Source organism: Epinephelus moara, chromosome 8 (genome assembly GCF_006386435.1).
Source record: "Epinephelus moara isolate mb chromosome 8, YSFRI_EMoa_1.0, whole genome shotgun sequence".
Classification (NCBI taxonomy): domain Eukaryota; kingdom Metazoa; phylum Chordata; class Actinopteri; order Perciformes; family Serranidae; genus Epinephelus; species Epinephelus moara.
In genome coordinates, this window is record NC_065513.1 from 19,759,151 (window position 1) to 19,774,218 (window position 15,068).

The window sequence follows — 15,068 nt, forward strand, 5'->3', positions numbered from 1 at the left end:
TAATGACACACACACACACAAGGTGAAAACAATAACAGCCCTGCTGTCACGGCTGGTAACAATGTCAGCCATTATGCACTCATCCATTGTTTGTGTTCTCACCTCCTGACAGTAGGAAATGACTCAGTCGTGACCACATCCAGGGAGTTCCAGGCAGAGATGCTCAGACCGTTGTAAAGGCACAACATGAAAATCATCATGGACTCACTGGTGCCGAACCACAAGAAGAAACAGCTTATGCCTGAAAGGACCATGGAGCCACCTGATGGACGTACAAACACACACAGAGCATGAGTGAGAAAGCAAGAGTTAGTACTAAAGACATGTGAGTAGTCTTCAAGTAAATTATAGGGCCTAATCGAAATAGCCTCTCACACTCGATGATGGATGCCACATCCATACCATGAGTCATTCTTGCATCCCGTACAGTCAACGTAAAAGCCAATTACTCAAGTGCACACACAAACATGGACATCACTCACATCCTCCATTCTTACCTAACATGGACAGGCGCCCGATTTTGTCCATGAGAAGGGCAGACACGATGTTGCCGGGCAGAACAGCCAGAGTCCCCAAGAAGTTGATGAAGTAAACCCAGTAGGCACTGTAGTCATCGTCAAACGTCATCTGGCACCCTATCTTGTTGTGAGTGAACGTGCTGTTGACTACCTCTGTGCCATCTATCAACTTGGACTCATCGATGTCTGCCCAAAGAATACAAACAAGAAAGAAACGGTAATAATAAAAGAGAGCCAATCACATCGCAGTAAAATCAAAAATGACAAAACATGCCACTCTGGCTGTGTATTCAGGTCAAAGTAAGAGTTTAAAAACAGTGGCCCTCCCAAAAGGAAGCCAGGGGGAGCCATGGCCCCGCTGATACAATTGCAGGTCCCCCACTGGCCCCTGCTGGCAAAAATAAGTGGAGGCTGACTTTACTGTTTTTACAACATAGACTGTGACATAGTCATTTTTTAAGGTAGCATGGAGGAAGTGGTAGCTAGTGATAGTAGACAACATAAGGCATCCATTGGTACCAACCATGTATGGATATCTTGTTGTAAAGGGACCAAGTAATTGCTCCCAAGAGCAAATTTTAGTAAGGGAACAACTGGCACTGGCATTTTCAAAGGAGTCCCTTGAACTCTCACTTCATGGGTTCTATGGGTACCCACGAGACTTGTTTCCAGTAAATGTTTTGTTCCTCACAATCAAAAACTCCTTCAAATTAAAGCTATATAAATGTTCAGTCCTTATATCTCACCTGTGTTGAAGAAGAAAGCATCAATGAAAGTACAGTTACGGAAGAAGGAGCCCACCGATGTCACATCGTCAAAGTAGCAGTTACGAAAGGTAGAGTCGATGAAGGTGACGGATTTCAGCTTCATATTGATGAATCTGAAGAGGCACAGTTACATTTTGTTTTAAGTACTGTATCACAGTATAATGGTGCAGCCATCCATTAAGCCTGCTGGTGAGTCGACTTCTCTTACCTGTCGTTGATGAAGAGGCCATTTTTGTGTATCTGGTTCTCCAGGGTGAAGTTGAAGGTGAAGTCTTCAATGCGTTCGTTGTTGTGTAGCTTCACTTTGGAGGCATATTCATCTGCCTGAAGGTGTTTGATGACATCGGGGAACCAGACTGACAGACCATAATACCTGACAAAAACATGGAAAGATACAACAGGACACAGTAGAAAACCAGAAGACATTGACTTTAGAGTGTTTTCAGTGTGTGTGTTTTTTTTTTTTAATCTTTGGCTGCTTTCACTCCCCCTGAGACGCCAATGGACCAGTATTGATCCACAGACTGTGACTGATTTCGAGAGCTCGCAACTTCTGCACAGCACAGAGATCAAGATGACAGAAATGCAATGCGGCCGCAAGCCACACTGCCCAGTGTTATTATCTGGGCGCAGAAATTAGCCTTGTCTGATTTTTCTGTGACATCAGGAGGAAGCTCACCCGAACGACAGCGTGAACCACACTATGGCTAGTCGCATCATGTTCTCTCGCATGGGGTAGTTGAAGGACTTCATGAGATTCACATAGATCTAAAGGGAGGAAAGAGACGCATTACACTTCATGTGATCAGCAGACAAACTAAGGGCAGAGGCAGTGGACAGAAATGATTAATAAGAAAGGTGATCAAATTAAAAGACAGATATTTACCCCATGTATTTCAGCCTTTATCCTAAAGAAGAACTTGGAAACTGGGTTGCCAGACTCTGTATTCATTTCCACCAATTCATCCAGCTGTTTGGGGATCTTGATCCTGTTTACCTGGGAAGAGTAATCAAGACAGAAAATAAGTGCGAGAGGTGGCCCTGGCTTTAAGAGGCCGTGGTGCCCTTTTTTGTAAGCTACCGCAAAAGTAGCAGTGTGCTGGCAAACTAGAAACCCAAGGCAACCATAGGTCACAATAGATGGGCATTGCTTGTCAGAAAGAGGCTAAATAACACTCCAGAGTTTTGGCAAGAAAACAACTCACCATGGTCATCTTCAAAGGGGTCCTTTAAACTCTCACCTCAAGATATCTGAATGAAAATGGGTTCTATGGGTGCCCACGAGTGTACCCTAAACTAAAAAGGCTTGTTCTCAGTAAATGTTTTGTTTCTTACAACCAATGTAAGGAGAAAAAAAAAGCAATTGGGAAAAGGTACATGTATAGGTACATAACGATTGTTGTGAAACTCAGAATGTTAACTGTAGTGGTATTTGTCTATGCACAACAGATAACTGGTAATAATAAAAAGGAAATCAAAGTGTATCAGTATGTGATTCCGTAACTGTCCATACTGACCTAGTTTTCAGCTAGCCTACACACTTCAACAGCATAATCAAATTCCTGAAATACAGTCATGGCTTTTGGTTTTGGTGTTCCACCCCAAGATCTTCAGTCACCCAATCTGGCCACCACTATGAAAAATTACTGGAGATACCACTGGTGCATCTGAGCTGCATTCAACATTCATTTCATATCATGGATCTTACTTGTGTTACTTGTATCATCTTTAACTTCAAGACTGAAAGCACATGATAATTGTAGTAAATATCTATGTAAACATTGTGTACTACAGTAAATGATCAATTCAAGAAATGTGTCGACTAAGAGGCTTTCCCAATCCGCAGCTCACGAAGCCGTAAGCCTGAACGACACAAAACAGCTTTCAGAACCTTCATAATTCAGATGTGATCCCGCACAGTCAAAGCGTTAAAACCTGTCCCAGCGGTGGCAAAATATAAGCCTCTTTGCTTCTTTAAAGCGTCAGGAAACCCAGCCAAGACAGCGCGCAGCAGAAACAAACACTCACAGTGAAGACTTTCTCCGGTTGCCCACGCGCTCTCATGTTGGTGTCATGGATCTGTTTGAGGATCATCCAGGCTTCATCATGCTTCCCCACCTGACAGGAGGGAGCGTGAAAGACAGAGAGGAAATTTCACGGGATCAGCACAGATTTCTTGTACTCAGGGACAGCAACACGTCCATTTGATTGAATGTTCTGTAGGCTACATAATATTCTTTTGATTTTTCCAAGATGGGCCGGAATGATGAAAGTCACGACAACGGTGACTCATTTTACTTCAAAGGGTAATTATCCAGCAGCAAAGCCACTGTCATGGATCTCCAGACTTCTATTTTGCAGACACATTCAAGGCCTTATCCAAGAGTCCTGGAGGACTGACACTCTTTGATCTGATTAAACATCTGTTGGGAAATGTCCAAGTACTCTGACGTATTTTTCCAGAGATGCTGACTGTAAAAACTGATAAGCACGGACAGTTGGTGACAATGACACAGCACTGTGACGCAGAATTCTTGAAGATACAACTGCTGCAGCAGATTTATAAATGATCAGAATTATTTCAGTGTTAAAATCTATGTCGCAATAGATAAGGAAAATACTGTTACCTCAAGGTAGAACCTGGGACTCTCAGGCATGAAGGTAAGTGCCACCACAGCACACACACAGGGCAGGGCACAGACAACCACAAACACCCTCCAGCTGTGAAACTGGTATGCTGAGCCCATACTGAAACTCCAACCTGTGAACAGAGGCATACAACACCAGTGACAGTCACATTGGAGACATGGCAGAATAAGAAGTGAATACATGATCAAAATAAGAGAAGTACTTCAATTACATTTTCTTTTAAGAAACCACCATTACAAACACTGCTGCATTCATGGATAACACTATGTTAGATGACAATGTATTGCTTTTGATGTATAAGCCTAACTGATTCCTATTGAATAGTGTCTTTTTGTTGATGCATGTTTGGCATATTGAGCCTGTTTATACCTGGTATTATTGCGTCTTGGGTGACAGCACTAAATACAAGTCTAAACTATCACCAATACGCATTGCAATTTGATCAAGCCACTGGCCGAGCTTGTCTGGGTGACATTTAACCACATATCTTTTTTAGTATGAACGCTAATGATGTGTCCCCGACAAGCACGCCACAAGAAAATACATCATCAGTGCAGGACATGTTGGTTGTTTTGGTGGCACAGCTCTGTAACTTGACAAGACGACATGACAAGATGGACGAAATTGCTGTCTGACCATTTGTCGTTTTGCCAGACGTGTTGGAACAGACACACCACTAACGTGACAAGCAATAATCCTGCCAGAGTGTGGACGCAATAACTGTGCAGTGTCAGTTGACCCTTTAGCGTAAGTGACAGGCAATAGCGAAATCAGAACACAAGTGATCGGCTGGAGATACAGGTGTGAACGCTAATGTGTCTCGGCAGTCACATTGTGTTATGATCACTGAAGGCATGTTAACAGGCATGATTCTTACAAGTATTTGGCAGCTTTTAAGCACTCATGTCAATCTGAAAGCTCACAAATCAAAGTGCCTGCAGACTTTTTTTAAGCTCCAAAATACTCCTAATTGATATCAACTGTAACATATGACAATACTGTTTGTATTATTTATTATTAAGATAATATTCAGGCTAATACTCCCATTTAATTTACATTTACTTGGTCCATATCTACAATAGCATTCACTGTATTTTGCTGATAAAGATACAGTATATATTGGTGCCTTACTATCATGTAAAACATTCAACTGATCCTGAAAAAAAATATTTTTCAGCAAAGAAAACCACTAAAGTTAAACTCTGGTTATAACTGTTTGGTTCCTGGACCAGTCTGCAATTCACAAAGTGTCTAATTGATGAATTATACACTAATGCTCAGAGCACCATTTGAAGCCAGCAGGTGGCTATTTAGCCAATCTTCAGCTCACAGGGGCATCATAAAAGCAAATATAATTACTTAATAAGTCTCCAAATGATGCTTTGAGGAAGCAGTGACTAAATAATATTAGGTGCAGAGTAGAAACTACTGTATATCCTTATCAGAGGGGGGGCTGGGCCACTTGATCTGGGAGGCTGATTCTGAATGTTATGTGTGGAGCTTGTACTGTGAGCACAAAGGAGCTGCAAATAAAAGATGGCTTTTTAAACGAGAGGCACTCCGCGGCTGGAGCAGAGTGATGTGTAAGCTCAGAGATGAATGGCTCTGCAGAGGGAGCTGCAGAGAAGTGCACGGGGACGGGTTAATTGAATGTGTAGGAAAGGAATTGAGTGTTTTCTGCTAAGTTAAATCTTGTTGCACCTGATCTCAGCCCACAGGCACTCTCCCAGACTCATTAATCATTGTAACACGCACACACATACACACACATACACACACATACACACGCATTTACACACACACACATGCAGAGAGTTATGCACTTTCACAAAGGGGGAGATGCACACATACGCACATTGCATTGACAGAGAAAAGGCACAGAAATTAATCACATGAATTACCATACAGATGACAGTGACACGACTAACATGATGCCATGATGCCACCCACACGTATACACAAGTAAACACATGAAGATACATACAGAATTATACATCAAAAATAATCCTTTTCCCTTTACGAAAGGGTACTATTTTTACACATTTTCACGAAATAATTGTGGAGAAAGGAGAGAGGAATATACATAAAGACACCTTAATGTTAAAAATAATGGAAGACTTGAATTTAATCTGTTGTTGTCAAGTTACACAAACAGCTTTAAATTTTGTAACTAAATTCAAAAGGGTGGCACTGACTATGACATTCATTTCAAAGTATTGTTTTAAATGTGTGGGTGAATATTTATTCCCTCCAAACATGGAATTACTGAGTTTATTGTTTGCAATTTAAGTTACATAAATGAATGCTTGTGCTGGTGACTCAGAGAAGAACTTAAGCTAACATATACTGTCATACCATACCAGCCTGGATGCAATCACAAATGTGCGATGTACTGTTTATGTAGATCTGTATTTGTGCACTCACTGACTTCATTTTTTAGAATTTTTTTTTGGAGGAAGCACAGAAAGGGGTTGCTGTGTCAGTCGTGACCTCCCACGTTTCTCAACAGATCGTGCTTCACGGAGATGCCGCTCCAAAGGGAATAGCACCATTATCCATCAACAGGCGTAGGAGGGGAGTCAGGGGGCGGGGAGGGGGTTAACACTAATGGTTATGCCAGAAAAGAGCTGCTTGGAATTAATCTCACAGCATATTAAAATCCGGCTTTGAAAGCAATACACATCTACAGCTAAAAACAACTATGTTCAAATTGGGTGGGCATCCGTCATAAGTGGTAAAAAATGCACCCCAGGAGAGATCAGAGAGACGAAAATGTCTCAGTAGAAAGCACAAAAAAAGTATATGTAAAGCAAAGAACACAAAAGGAAATGAACAATGAGTGGTTTTCACTCTCAGTGTCTTTTGTTGGGCAGTAGGAGTAATGACTGTCGTAGACGACGCTTCGTCTCTGTGTATCCCCACTTCTTCTGAGTCCCTTTATTTCCTTCCCTGTCTTTCTCCGTGTGTGTGTGTGTGTGTGTGTGTGTNAGATAGATAGATAGATAGATAGATAGATAGATAGATAGATAGATAGATAGATAGATAGATAGATAGATAGATAGATGACAGCTTTCTTGCGCTTCCAATCCAGTGAGCAAGACCACCAACGTAACTACAGAAACTCACTATAACTGAACTCCCACAGTGCGGCAAGTGCTCACTGGTGCAGGAGAGAACTTACAATATACTTGAATATATTTCTTGCTTTTCCCTCAATGGCCTGAATAAGTCGCTAAATTTGTCGCTAGTCACTTTTTTGTTAGAAGTAAAGGGTCTGAAAATTCACTAAATTAGTGAGAAAGTTACCAAATTGGCAACACTAACCACAGGGTGCAGAGATGATTGAAAATAATTTGAAAATAGTACTTCAACTTAAATTTTGACCTCAACGCACTACTCTTTCCTAAGCTAGGTTTATGCTCATAGTGTGCACCTACATCATTGTGTAGTTTGTAGGGGAGGGAATCACCAGAGGATCCGCGATATGATATTATCATGATACTTAAGTCACAATTCAATATTATTGCGAATTTGAATATGTTGTGATATGCTGAGTATTGTGATACATTTTATTGCAATATATTGCGATTTATTACCTTTTTTAAACAGTAAATTATGTCCTCAAAGGAAAACTTTGTCAACATCTGTTTTATCTAATAAGTTTTCAGTCTGTTCATTTCACTTCAGCCATTTTTTTGCAGCTAAATGTATCTAGTGGACTGAAAAAGCAATTTATTATATTATTCTAGTAGGCTACCTACAGTTTAATTTGTATTTGTCATATTAATAATTTGAATAATTTTAAAAATTGATACTTGGCACTTTGTGGCAATACACACAAAAATATTGTGATACTATGCTGTATCGTTTTTTTCCTCCACCCCTAGGAGTTTGCATAAAGCATGAAGGCTTCGCAAGTTGTCCGTCATCATATCAAAGATGCCCCTTATCAAATACACAATTTTGATTGTCAATGAAAAATTAGGCCAATATAGAAGTGCCAAAACAGTTCCTTAAATGTCCACTTGAGGCTTGCTACAGGAGCGAGTCAATCCCCATAGACCCTCATGTTAAAGTGTCCAGCTTTACAGCAGAAATAAACAGTTTTGGTCTGCCATTTATTAAAACTGTGAGGAGATGAATTTATGTATAACTCACCTGTTTATGTTTTATCAAGGCTTAAAGTTACACATAATTAAGGGCGGGCTGCTTTGAGTGACAGGCTGTCTGCGGATAGTGTCCTTGACTTCTCAGTCAGATCCACCCCTCTCTACTCCACAGCTCCACCCTGTTGTCCAAATACGGTCACTTCTGGCTCCACAGCCAAAATACCAAACTCAAGGGTTCAAAATGGGAGTCCACAAACCAATGGGTGATGTCATGGTAGCTACATCCATTATTTTTTTACAGTCTATGGACCAGACACATCTGCCAGGTGAGCAGGCCAGTTTCCTTCTGTTTCCAGTGTTTATGCCAAGCAAGAACAAGCTATATATTTATTATACAGACCTGAGAGTGCTATCATGATTTACTCAACAAAAAGCCAAAGTGATATAATGCCTATCACTTAGCACAAGCAGATGAGTTAAAATTAATTGACAACGATGTGAAGTCCACCCAGGGGGGGTATTTAATCTTTAATCTGTGGATCTGAGCAGCATCTAATGAGGTTACTCTTGTGGCGGGCTTTCTTGGCAGCAGGCAAACTCCTCAAAGTCTACTGTCAATGTGATGACGATCTGTGCTGAGCAGACCTCCTTCAGGGCCCCAGCTGTGAGTCAGGCAGTGGGCTTTTGGGAGACATTAGGAGCCAGCGAGTGGAGAAGATAAATGAGAGCTCTAATGGTGTATTAAACACCAGTGTTGAGGCATTTGTATCATAACCCATCACTGATACCTTTAATGTGTTCGTTCAAACACATAAAGGTATCTCTGCAGGAGGCCCGCAGTTTGGCCCACACATCGTAGTGCTGTTGGTTGCAGGCACTGCAGCACTTTAGCGAAAACATAAAAACCACTGGTGAGCGCTGGAGTATGTATGCAAGACATGTAGTTCGCTCTCAGAGAAAGAGAGGCAGCGTGGTAGTGACTGTCAGAGAGAATAAGAGCAAAGTAAGGCCACTACCATCCCTTCAATATGATATCAGCAGATCTGACAGCAGAGTTTCCTCGTGAAGACTCGTTCTGGTTTCAGAGGGTTTTGCGAGTCCTTCACCAGTGTGCTTCTGTGGAGCCATGTGAGCGGATCTACAGCAGTGTGTGCATGTATCTCCATGAGAAACATGTGAGAAAACTAAGAAGTCCTTTATTGGAAACTTAAATGATTAGCGATGCCATGTGTGTGTGTGCTCTCATGTGCCTTTCTGTGTGTGTGCCCAGATGACCTCTTACAATGTCAGATGTTATTGCCTTCAATTTCCCTTGAAGAAGACCTGTATGTGGCTGCAGCCCAGTAAAACATCATCCATGCCACTTACAGCAACACACACACACACACACACACACACTGTCTCTCTCTCGCTGACGTCACAGGTTGGCTAAAGCATGGTCTGGCCATAAATCACCTCTAGCTGTAGCTTTGTCCTATTAGAGCAAGGAGAAAAACCTAATTATGCTTGATCAAGAAGAACACTCTGCGGAGACAGAGAATGGAGAGAGAGGAGAGGTAATAAAAGGAAGGACAGAGTTAGACAGAGAGATGGGGTGAGTACAAAACAGGAGGAGAGGGGGTGCAGTAACAGGAAGGAAGGAAGGAGCTCATTCCCCTCTTTTTGTTTCTTTCTATGATGAGTGCAGCTGATATCTAATGCGATATTGTCATAAATCACAGTGTTCTGTCCCCCACAGCAGCCTCACCCTGCTCTATGGTATCCATGCATATGTTAATCTCTTAACCTCTGCCTCTCACAGCCTGCAGCCACTCAGAGCTATTAGGTGATTGATTCCCGTGGCAGGGAAAACTAGCACCTCGACCCACAGCCCACAGGGAAGCCTTACAGATTTGTAACCTGTAGCCAGGAGCTTAGCATAAAAGTCACATTGGCAAGCTTCTCAGCAGTGCTGCCAAACTTAACCCTGTTACAGCCCTCACTGGATATAACAGCTATACATCTCAGCTTTTCTTTTTATTAGGAAGCACAATCCCAAGCCTAGCAAGATAGGAGTACACCACAGACTGCCATTCTGAAGCCTCAAGTTTGGCATTTCACGTTGTTTTGGAGCCAAAAATGACCATATCTTAACAGGAGGGTAGAGCTGAGCAGGGGCAGCACCCTTAAAAATGCATAACTTTATGACTTAATAAAATGTAAACAGGTGAGTTATATAAAAAATAACCCGCTTACAGTTGTCATAGTGATATAATTTTATCTTTTTTTCCCCTGTTTAAGGGTTTTTCACAAATTGTGATTTATGATATTGGGCTTTATAAATAAAATTGAAGTGAGTTGAATTGAATTGAATTGAGTTGAATCAAATCAAACTGAACTGAATTGAATTGAACTGAATTGAACTGAATTGAATTGAATTGAAATGAAAGAAATGAAATGAAATGAAATGAAATGAAATGAATTGACTTGAATTGAAATGAAATGAATTGAATTGAAATGAAATGAAATTAAATGAGCTGAGTTGAACTGAATTGAATTGAACTGAAATGAAATTAAATTAAATGAGTTGAGTTGAGTTGAATTGAACTGAAATGAAATGAACTGAATTAAATTAAATTGAATTGACTTGACTTGACTTGAATTGAATTAAATTGAAATGAAATGAGTTGAATTGAACTGAATTGAATTGAATTGAGTTGAATCGAATCAAAGTGAACAGAATTAAATTGAATTGAATTGACTAGACTTGAATTGAATTGAAATGAGTTGAGTTGAACTGAATTGAATTGAATTGAATTGAATTGGTTTGAACTGAATCATACATGTTGAAATTAGCTACAGAGACCAAAAAGTTTTTTGTACCAGGCTGTAAACATTTTTAATTTCTTTTGTAAAGTCGGGCATTTTAACATGGGGGTCTTTGGGGATTGACTCGCTTCTGGAGCCAGCCTCAAGTGGTCATTAGAGGAACTACAGTTTTTGTCACTGGTTGCAGCTTGGTGTACTCATTACAATATTTTAGAACCGATAAACTCACCATAGTGTGGTATGATGGCCCAGGCCATAGCAGATGCATAGATTTCTCCAATCATCCAGAACATGCATAACCAGCTGAGGTGTTCTCCTCTTTTCTCCCTGGACAACACCTCCGCAAAGAAGGAGAACACGATGGGCACAGCGCCTCCTATCCTGCAGGAGTCAGAGAAAATGGGAAAGTTAGTGGGAGTGAGACAAAACCAGGGCAGAACTAAACTTTGGGAATCCTTGTGTTTAACATCTTTTGCACAGATTTACTTTCACATGTTTTGAATTAATCCCTCAGTTTGTGGCCTGTTTCTGTTCCTTGAGTTCAAGAAGAACAAGTCAAACGCTGCCAAATAAATTGCAGTTTGATTCTAACAGACTTTATTCAGTGTTTTTTGGATTGTTTTCCATTAAAATAGAAAGCGAGGGTTCATTGCTAAGACATCAAAGGAGACCAAGTAAGCAAAAAAAAAGAGCACAACTGAGCATAAAAAAAGTAATACAGAAAATCCTTAGTGCCAGTTCCATATGATACAGAGCACAGGTCGCATTGGCAGTTTGGACAGCCTTTTCAATTACTCTGGAGGTCTCCGGGGAGAGCGATGCAGATGCAATTACTGAATTAGCTTTTAAAGGAACAGTTACACTGCCAGAGACGAGGGTGTAATAAATCACCCTCTGTTTCTGCGTAGCAAGAGGCTGACACACGATCTGTCTCTGGTGGAGTTTTCATTTTCACACACTGAAACACGCTCTGGTTATTTTTAAGATTGCAAGAATGTATATTGAAGTTTTCTTTATGGAGTGAGAATGTCACTGGCTATCTCAGACATTGGCTGTTTATATATTTTACTGCTCTGCGCTGCAGCCGTGTACAGGAGAAAATTACATTTAGATAGGAATATGAATGTGTAGCAAACCCTCTATGGTAAAGGAGTCAGAAACTATAAACCGTCTGAGGAGCAGTAAGTGAGAGAACAGGATTTATGCAATCATTTAAGGAAATTGCTTTCATCTTTTTTCAACAACTTCAACAATTATTCCATGAAAGTCAACAAAGGGAGTAATAATTAGGAGAGACAGACTCTGATTTTACTGTGTTATGTTAAGATGGTGTGACCACCCTGTTGCCAAAGAAGGAGATTTCGAGGTGCCATAGTATTAACCATTTCACTTGACTTTTCACAGATCATCAAACTGATGGCTTGTCATCTTCGTCAGCCCCAGAATGACCTCCACTTCATCAGACTTACCCGAAGCCTGCAATGAGACGGCACAGGAGGAAGAGACCGTATCCCTGGACAAAAGACGAAAGGAAGGCGAAGAAGCCGTTGGTGGACATGCAAATGAGGAGGCACTGTCTGCGGCCCACTTTGTCAGACATCCCTCCCCAGAAGAACGCTCCAACCATCATCCCCAAGTAAACAATACTGCCTGCGAAGATAAAGAGAGAGAAGGGTCTGATTGTTTTTCTGTTTTTTATGCCTCAGTATAAAATTACTTAGCTCACATCATAGGCATAGAGTACTGAGAAGATGCCCCTTAATATTAAAGACATTTTCACCATAAAGTGGTGCATAAAAATTCACCAGGATGCAGGAAATTAAGCGTTTGATGCTCAAACCTCCCATGTCATAGGTGTCCCATATGTGTCTCAACAACACCTACGCACTTGCGTCACATCTGTGCATTTGCATATGTATGTAAATGGTTGCATGTTTTGGTATCTCAGACTACGCCAACATTTTGGGAGTTTATCTCATTGGTCACTTAAAGGAGATGATTTTTAGTGCCTGTCCCCTCATCAAATTTTTATCTGATAGCCAACAAACAAGTCTTTTGTCACACTGAATTTTCGAGATTATCTTCACAAAGCTCTTTAGGGACACAATTTAAACCTGCAGTAACAGGTTTTTGTTTTTTTATCAGACCAGTAGGGGCAGCGTTAACAAGCTGTGAACAAAACAATATCACCTTAGCAAACTTAACTTAGCAAACAGTTGCCTATTTACAAATCCAGCAGATACAAAGCACCATTAGTATTCATTTGGAGTTAGTTACCAGCTAGTTTCTAAAGCTCAAATCAAGCAATCTGATTGGTCATGGTTTCCACATACAACGGTAATTACGTCCAATTCCTTACACAGTTCAGTATCATTCCCCATTTGCCTGGGTCAAGACCTTTGAATCCGCTAACTCCACCAAGTAAAAACGGAGTGTCACGAGTTGACAATTCTGACAGATAACAGGCAAACTCCACGTATGAGGGGGAAAGTTAGCCGAACAAACTGGTTACATAGCAACAAACTGCCAAAAAATGACAACATTTGAGGTCAAATTCAACCTCTGTGCTGGCGTAACTATGGAGAAGTGCATATGCATGCATATATCTGGGGGGAAAAAATCACCTTGCTGAATTCGAGTTGTGACAGCCATTAACTGAAGGTACATCTATGGAACTGCCATGCCCTCTCCTTTCAGCCGATTAGCTTAGTCTGCTAGCAGTGAGGAGAGAAATGAGCTACACTGCATACCTTCCACTGTCAGCCAGGGGGGCTATGTCTTTGTAAAAACAATGCTTTTTGAATGCTTTATGAACATGTCACTAAAAAAGGTTTAAATTGGAATATGTCTATAACTTTTATAAAACCATTGGTAACCATTCACTCCACGATAACCCCCGACAACCCCCTTAGCTGTGATATAATCACAACCCACCACAGCCTGTCGTGAGATATTATCTAATTTACTGTAAAGCAGGTTTTTAGAGCTTTTTCACTGGACGCAGCTGTCCACTGTGGCTGGAAACAACATGAATGAACCAAAACAGAAAAGTCACGGGCCTGAGAATTCAAACATTGAGCTATGGGATGTTATAAAGCACTGTAGAGAGATGGGGGAACTGCAGAGTCAGGTGTTACTTATCTTTCACATGAAAGTGGTCATGTTATCCATTGTTAATATAAAAATATTGATTACAGCCTCTTTAAACACATTAATATAGCTCCAGACTTGCAAGCCACAGAGTTTCCCAGAAAGCTCTCTAGCTACTATTTTTAACAAAGCATTTCAGCCAAAGAACAATCTGGCTTTGCTCAAAGACACAGTGGCAAGACCATCTAAGAAAGACACACTCCTGCTCCTCACTAACAGTTTGAACTGATGACCTTCACAGATTTGTGTTTTTTCACTCTCCTAATATCACCATTCACTAAAAACCCAACTCTCATTTAAGTGAAGTAGAATGACATTTTGAAAATATCTCCCCCTGAGTAGTCCAAGCCACCCGACACTGACTCTCAGCCAAGAAGTGTTTTAGGATTCATGTCCTCTAAATGTGCCTCCACTGGCAAATGGTAAAGTGTCAAATTAAAATATGGAGCAACATTAAGCTTGTGGCTTCATTAGTGCGGACTGTTAATCAGTAAATTGTTGTTGAATGACTGCCGGACATATGGAATGTTAAACATATAGATGATCATGACACTTTTAAAGGCTGTTAGACATAAGCTAAACACACATAACACGAGTTACAGTATGATGTTTTTGGTGGGCGGGGCTTAGCTGGAGGCAAAACAATTCTCCACAGACATTGGCTGGCGCTAGCTGGCAAGTTCTGTTGGCTTGTTTTACACAATGGAGAAAGATGATGCAAGTGGTGTTTTTGGAAATAATCATTCCGAGTGGCGGGGCCCACTCTGGCACAAACTGGGCCATTTCTAAATTAGGAGCACTGTCTGAATGTATCGTTTGGTTATCCAGAGCACCGCACTCTCGGGGTGGCAGACTGCACTCTGGGTACTCAGCAGAGAACCAAGCAGAGTGAATGTGTGATTAACCTAACCATTCTTTAATTTATATAGAAATATAAAACTCTGTTTCTTTGACCAACAGGGCTCTCATTTTAGTGTAGAGCGTCAGACTGAATTTATGAGCGCATCATGTCAGGTCACTCACTCTCTGGGACCATGAATGTTACTTGAATAAGTAAACACTGACCA

General features: G+C 40.9%; 1 protein-coding gene across 1 annotated transcript in view; it reads right to left on the bottom strand.

The window, feature by feature from the left end:
- sv2ca (synaptic vesicle glycoprotein 2Ca) overlaps positions 1-15,068 on the bottom strand; it is a 37,796-nt gene that overhangs the window by 3,607 nt on the left and 19,121 nt on the right. The window contains exons 3-12 of the mRNA XM_050051984.1: positions 12,321-12,501; positions 11,081-11,232; positions 3,913-4,046; positions 3,314-3,403; positions 2,172-2,282; positions 1,965-2,053; positions 1,494-1,658; positions 1,265-1,398; positions 498-704; positions 103-262 (exon numbers count right to left, since the gene is read on the bottom strand). Coding sequence (XP_049907941.1) covers positions 103-262; positions 498-704; positions 1,265-1,398; positions 1,494-1,658; positions 1,965-2,053; positions 2,172-2,282; positions 3,314-3,403; positions 3,913-4,046; positions 11,081-11,232; positions 12,321-12,501 — 1,423 coding nt within the window. The remainder of the gene's footprint in view (positions 1-102; positions 263-497; positions 705-1,264; positions 1,399-1,493; positions 1,659-1,964; positions 2,054-2,171; positions 2,283-3,313; positions 3,404-3,912; positions 4,047-11,080; positions 11,233-12,320; positions 12,502-15,068) is intronic.